The 7,504-nt window shown below is 38.5% G+C and overlaps 1 protein-coding gene across 1 annotated transcript; it reads right to left on the reverse strand.

Annotated features, from left to right (window-relative positions):
- Positions 1–229: 229 nt before the first annotated feature.
- LOC130734392 (uncharacterized) lies at positions 230–4,344 on the reverse strand. Its single transcript, XM_057586761.1, has 2 exons — positions 3,256–4,344; positions 230–1,628 (listed from the first exon to the last, which is right to left on the reverse strand). The coding sequence occupies exons 1-2, from the start codon at positions 4,095–4,097 to the stop codon at positions 1,562–1,564; spliced, it is 909 nt and encodes a 302-aa protein (XP_057442744.1). The 5' UTR covers positions 4,098–4,344; the 3' UTR covers positions 230–1,561.
- Between the last annotated feature and the right edge of the window lie 3,160 nt (positions 4,345–7,504).

Below are 7,504 nucleotides of genomic sequence, written 5' to 3' on the forward strand. Positions count from 1 at the left end.
TCATAGCAGGTTTTCAGATTTTTTAAAAAAAAAATAATTCAAAAACATATTTATTAGTGTATTAGTGAATTAGTTAATTCAGGATTTAGGTTAATCTCATCACCATCTTCAACCTTCTTTCATCATATATCTTCATCATCTAACATCAAAAAAAATTCAGGAAACTAAATTTATTCACATCAATTTTATCATTCTTGCATAACTTTTATTCCCCAACAACAACAAAAACTGAAAAAAACAAATTATTTATTATCATCCACATAATTCCAGATTCAACAACACATTACAATCAATAAAAAAAAACAAGAACAGAGGAGGATGGTAAGGTTCACGTTTTCTGTACAACTTGGAAAAAGAAAAAAAAAAAAAAAGACAAGAACCCAGGGGAGGTTCACGAACAACTGGAAGGAGAAGACTCCGACCATTTTTTTTTTCCTGTTTGTTTTCCTGTGTGTTTTCAGGAGGAAGGAGAAGACTCGGACCATGGCTGGGTCATCTCCGCCGCTGGGCAGGTCGTGAGGTTGAAGATCAACAGCGAAGCTTCCAAATCTGGGGCGGATCGATTGAGGTTCGGGGTGGGAGGGGTGCTGCACGGTATGGCAGGGAAAGAGATAGAGGGGTAGAGAAGGAGATTGTGGAAGGGAAGGTCGCAAACCCCCAACCCCACCAAACCCACAACCAACCTCACCCCATAACCACCCCCACCGCAACCCAGACCAGCAAACCACAACCCACTCGAACCCAGAACCCACCCACACCCAACCTCACCCCATCCCCAGCGCAACCCACAGTGCAAATCGACCCCCACCCCAGATCTGAAACCCAACCCGCCGCTCTGCTCCGCCGTCGTCACCCAACCCCCAGATCTGAAGTTGAAGTTGTGGGATTTTTGGAAGCAGATTTGAAGGTGTGGAAGAGAAAGGATGATCAAAGATGGGAAAGGATGACCAGAGAGAAAATATTAAAGGACATGAGAACAAGATTTGAAGGGTGGTGGAAGGGAAAGGATGACCCCAGATTTGAATTTGAAGGGTGACGGTGGTGAAGTTGAAGATGAGAGAGAAGATGAAATGTGTGTGAGAGAAAGGGTGTGTGATTAAAGGATAATTGATTAATTAATAAAATAAGTTTTTTGAATTATTTTTTTATAAAAAAACCGGAAAACCTACACTAACAGGTAAAAAGTTACTTGTGTAACTATGCACAAGTAAAATTTGACTATTTTCACATCGACCGCTATCTTTGCTTAAACTTCCAACCTAAGATTTCTTTGGTGCCAACCCCTCTAGAGCTTTAGAGAACACTTAGCAACTTGTATTGCATTCTACGATCCAACTCACCAGAGAATGTTATCCGATTCAAATGTATATTCATCTTTCAATACAGGGAGCAAAAAATAGAAAGTACATTGTCAAATTTCTCCAGGTAATTCACAAACAAAATCTCCACTTGCAATACTTGCTTTTATCTTCCTCGTCATGTATAAAAACCTAGCTAGAAAACTATAAATACATAGATATGTATTTGATAGTACAGTACTCTGGATCATCAATGGCAACACTTATTTTTGTGAAAGGCTTTCCGGTCTTCGAATGAAAGGCCAGCAACTACTAGCACTCATTTCATGCCTGCATTCCATAAGAAAAATGTATAATTATTATTATTAACAGATAATTATGATAAGCATATACTAGTATTATTTAAACTGAACATGCAGGTCCTGAAGTTTTTTCCGCAAAAAAAAAACTGTTATGGAGACCTGTTTTCACAAATTTCGATTGATTGAGGTGTGGTGAAGATTAAAAATCTCTGGAAGAGTGTGAACCTTAGGAGTCGAACACTCAACTTAGAGGTTTTTATTTTTGGTCAATCAACTTAGAGGTTTAAACAGCTACTTTTTACCGGTGCGAACAGTACCCGTCGCACCCGTTAAATTATGCAACTGTTATTGGGCTTTAAATATTAATTGTTTCTGAAAACAGTTTTTAAATTCATAAAACAGAAACGGTAATCAATCATACTCATATGTTAGGCTTTTTCTTGTGCATTTAGGGTAACAGACACAGTTATCATACAACTAATCAACAGTTTTATGGCTAATCAAATTGGGGTCCAGCAGAAAATGCACCTAAACAAACAAGACTTTGCAGTAGCTCCTTTTTTTCTTTATCTACCAATAAAAACTGTACACCTTGAACATTTGATTTGACTTAAAGCCCTTAAAAGGAACGCCATAAATCTTTATGAATTTAAAGATTACTAAATTGGAGGAGGTTCATTCGCCCCTTTAACCCGTGCATAGGACTACCATGTTAAAAGCAAGGCCAATCTACCCGACAACCCGTGCATAATGTCACCACTATCATTGATTTTGTCACTAACTTGTTACTAGAGACCCAAGAAGCATAATTCAAGCACATATTTCCCAAGAAACATGCATTGATTGAGTGTTCTGATTAGAACCATAGAAGCAAAGGAACAAATTCAGCAAGGATCAACATATTATAAAACTTTAGGTGCTATATGAAGGAAAAAAATTGTCTAAGTTACTCCATAGGTTGTTTATATGATATGAAATTAAAAATTGTCTAAAGTTTTTTGAAAAGGAGCCATGATATATATGATATGAAATTAAAGATTAGAAAAAAAATTGACCTATATATAGATTGTGGTGTAGATACTATTTATAACAACTTATTTAATCAAATCTTTAATCAATGTAAGATCTCGGAGCACACCTCACACTCAAGGCCAAACATTTAAAGCATGGAGTTTGCAAGATTTATTTTATAATGAAGCTATGATAACATCTTAATTTCGGGCTAAATCTAATTCTAGTTAAAATATTAGCTTAAAAGTGAAAAACGCTACACTTTTATAATGACTTATTTTATTTCTAATTGGTACAACATCAACACCAATAAAAGTCGTTTTCCATTAAGTGATGTCGGACTATATTGATTACACTACGCTAGTACGCCCAATCAAACACTAGATTATGAGCATATTATTAGTATCTCTAATTGCTACCTCTCAGCAAAACATGCCACCAATTGTGAAAAGGAAAGCCAGTTCAACAATCTCCATAGAATTTATATTCAAATCCAGAACTTTAATCAATTTCAAAATCTGTAAATCTACTGCTACCCAAACATTAAAACCTAGTTAATCAGATCATCAGAACATTACAGCAAGAGCATGCCAATAATTAATTCAAAGTATTTCCATCTTATCATATAGCTAAGAGGAACATACCTGCTATTACTTCTGCTGCTGCTGCTAGTGCAAGTGCTATTGCTGCTACCAGAACTTTTCAAGCTACCACTATTGACACTAGACACACCACTCTCACTCTCTCCACCAGAAGCTGAGAGGCTCTTCTTCCACCAATCCTTATCAGAAACCGATGTTCTAGGAGACACCCTTGAACTATTACTATTTGCCAATTGCTCCATCTTCTTATTCTTTTTCAGCTTAGATCCCAAAGAAATTGGAAACGCCATTTTCAGATAGAACCCTCCACTATCAATATTCCCACTTCTCTTCACCTGCTGCCCCTTGTTGCTATCAACTTTTCTGCTACTACCCTTTTCCTTCTTCTGCACATTTTTGTTGCTGCTCAATTTTTTCTCCCCCAATTTGCTACCTTCTGATTCCCCAACACCACCACCAGCAACAACCCTTTGATGCTCCACAAGATCTTTCAGAGTAAGCTCGTAATTCGACTCAGGCATGCCCCGAACCATTTCCATGAGCTCTCTCTGTCCCCTTTCAATGGCTTGTGTCTTGGACGCAGGGGAAAGGCTTCGATAGTAGTGTTTCCCATGATTGGGACTCCTTGGTGGAGTTCTGGACCATAGAGGAGGTGAACAGATACCAGATTCATCTCCCACCGCCTTCGATTCTGGTCTGAATTGCACTCCTAGTCCCACATCGTTCATGCTGAGAATGTTCTCGTAGGTTGTCGGGATTTTGTTTGAACCCAAAACACCAATGTTGGTAGCTCCGAATGTTTGCATCTTTTGAGGTTTTTGTTGTCCTGTTCCATCAGAAATTGGAAAAGAAATTGTGGGTTGATCAGAATTTTGATCAACCATTTTTTTGGGATTTGAAATTGGTAGAGAAATTGAAATTGAAATTGGAGGTGAAAATGTTAAATGTGTTTGGTTTGGTGTGTGTGTGTGTGGTTGGTTTTGAAAGCAGGGGAGGGTGCAGGGTGCAAGTACAACAACTATTATGATGCCGTTAGCTTCAAAGGGTGATGAATGATGATGGTGCTATTTAATTGCTTGGTGACTAAGATTTTTTTTAAAGAGGGTTTGATTGATTTCAAAGAGTGAAAGAGAGAGAGCGTCATTAAAGTCAAGGGATTCTAGATGTGTTTGTTTTTTGTTACCACGCGTAGGTTTTGTACCCTTCCTCAATTTAATTCACCTGTCTCTGTCTCTGTCTTTCTCTATGAGGATTGCTTTGTCTTTTCCTTGTTTTTTTCTTTCTCTTTAAAATTTGTGGAAGGAAAACGCGGTGACCATGACATTTTTTTAATTTTTGTGTTCATGGAAGGCAATGGTAGAGCGGATGGGCTTGCGGGTATTGGAGCTAGATTACAATGTGATGTAACTGAGTTGGAGTTTCTTCCTCAGGCGGTCCTGCCTCTCCAGTCGACAGACTAGGTTATCGTTTAGTTTTATCGTTAATTTTTTGACTTACCAAAAAAAAATCTCACAATTCTAATTTAGTGTGGTAATAAATCAAATGTTTCTCTACAACTCCTAAAAATCAAACTCTTTAACATATGAGTTTAAACAACTTGTGACGACATCCGTTGAGTCCCATGCCATGTTTTTGGCTAGCTCACACTCTCAGACATTTATTTTCAATTTAGTTAATTGACTTAATTCTTTTTGTTTTGGGTGAAAAAGCAAAGTGACAAGAAAACAGAACTCCTCCCAATACTCAATTGGATAAAGTTTCATCTTTAGCTTTGTTTAGCTAACACGCTATAGTACCTTTGCCTGAGTTTGCTAATAACCTCACAAGTGTCCTACATCCAATCAATTAACAGAAGTTATATTAGGATGATTTATATTTGAAATTTATATTCTCTTTTCACTAATTTAACTTGTAATTTTTTCATTAAGCCACATATTTTTATATATTATAATATAAGTCATATATTAAATAAATCAGTTTTAATTAATTATTCAAATACGAAATTTTAATTACAATGATAAAAAAAAATAGTCAATTATCAATATTCAAAATTTCAATCAACTTATAAAAAAATGTTTATAATTTTTTTATTTAATTTTATATATGTGCATTGGGCAGGACGGCATATATTATAGCCATATTTAAAGCCTATTCAAGGCTTTTGAGTTACGTTTTGTAGGGACTTTGTCATGTACCTTCTCCCATTTGGCCTTTCCATGTATTTTCCTTTTATTCATGTGAGCTGTTATGAGGAGATTGGAGGAAAGCTACCCCTATGAGGATCGGGTTCTTGGAATTACTTGCTTGCATATTTAGTGTCAAACCTTGGGGAATGGAAGGGGTCCCAAAGAATTATTGCAATGGCATCTAAGTCCCACATCAGGAGATGCACTCAGATGTGGAGTGGAACATAAAGCCCAATCATCGTAATAATGTTGTCTTTCTTTCATTGCCCTTAATAGACAACCATGGCCACTTATCCTATACTAATCTGTGTTCATTTATCATTATTTAATTTTCACATCAAATTGATGATAAAATTTGATCTCTATAGTAATTGGAATATGTGATTAATGGTGCTATATTATATAGCACGAGACTGTTTGTGACACGAGGTGCACAACTTAGTGTTACCTAAAGGTTAGGGGTCACACTAGGGTGGTGTATAACCTTGTAAAAAGATTTTCTTGTTTATATTAACTGACTCCCATTATGACATCACAATGCTTTCATGGCTCTGAGCAAGTCTTTTGGCATGAATAATTTTGAGGGTGAATATTTTTTTGTGTGAGTTAGGACAAATATGGTGTGCATTGTGATAATTAAAGTGTCATTCATCTAGCTGAGAGTCCTACTTTCCGAGAGATTCCACAATTTGGTCCTCCCCTGTTCCCTTGGAGCTACACAAAAGTTGATACCTCAATCTGAAAAAGAAAATAGTTGAGAGGTTACAGTTGACAAACAGGGGAGCAACCCCAAAAAGTGGAAAAGATTGTCCCGAAGCCCCCCCACTGGAGACAAACCACAATATGTGGAGACAATCAAAAGGAAGGACTTGGAGAACGACTTGGTTACCGATATGGAAACAGACCTATACCTTGTGTATCAGAAGCAGAGGATGGAAGCGGCGAGGACTGTGGAGCAGTCCCGCCGAGAGCCATGAAAATCATTAGCTGGAACTGTCGTGGTCTTGGGCACCACGTGCAGTTAGAGCTTTGCGAAAGCTCATAAAACTCGAACGCCCGCCCTGACCTTGTCTTCTTAACAGAAACAAGGAAAAAAGCCGGTGAAATGCAAAGACTTCGTAACATTGGTGGTATGGAACATGTGGTAGCTGTAGACTGTACAGGAGAAGGAAGATCGAGAGGTGGGGCTTAGCATGCATATGGGGATCAACTGTTGAAGTCAGCTTGGCATCAATGTCTATGAACCATATGATGTTGGAGATAAAACATGTGTATGAGGAGGAAAACATGTGGGTAACAGGTATATACGGGCATCCATAAACCAGCAACAAAAGGAAAACGTGGGAGCTTATTCGCTCTCTAACCCCACCACCTGAGACCCCTTGGCTATGCTTTGGGGATTTCAACGAGATCTTAAGCGCAGGAGAGAAGAGGGGGGGTAACAACTTCAATTTTGACGGAGCTAAAGCTTTCCAAGAGACCCTGGACGACTGCGGGCTCACAGACTTAGGCTTCTTTGGATATAAATACACCTGGTCCAATAGAAGAAGAGCTCCAGATACCATTGAAGAAAGGCTGGATAGAGCAACCGCAAATGACAAATGGAAGCAAATCTGGACATCCTCAGAGGTAAACCACTTACCCCGTTTCAGGTCTGACCATAACCCAATTGCCATCTCCATCTCTAAGCGAAAAAAACAAAAGAAAAAGAAAGTGAGGCTCTACAGGTTCGAAGAGTCTTGGCTCAGAAGTGAAGACTGCGAACAGATTGTGAAGCATTCATGGCCGGGGAGTGGTGGGGACATAACAACAAAACTAGGGTGTGTGGCAGCGAACCTGACTGAGTGGGCAGACATCTCTATAGGCAGCATACCAAAAAGAATCAAAGGCCTTCTTGCGGACCTGAAAAAACTCCAAGCTACTACCCAGACCGAGAACGTGAGGAAAATGACCCTAGACAAGGAAAAAGAGCTGGAGGAATTGTTGAGAATGGAAGAAGTTATGTGGAGCCAAAGGTCTCGTGCTACATGGCTGGCCCATGGAGACTGCAACACAAAGTTTTTCCACAGGAAAGCATCACAAAGGCAATCAAGAAATCAGATCGA

Source organism: Lotus japonicus, chromosome 1 (assembly GCF_012489685.1).
Source record: "Lotus japonicus ecotype B-129 chromosome 1, LjGifu_v1.2".
NCBI classification, from domain to species: Eukaryota; Viridiplantae; Streptophyta; class Magnoliopsida; order Fabales; family Fabaceae; genus Lotus; species Lotus japonicus.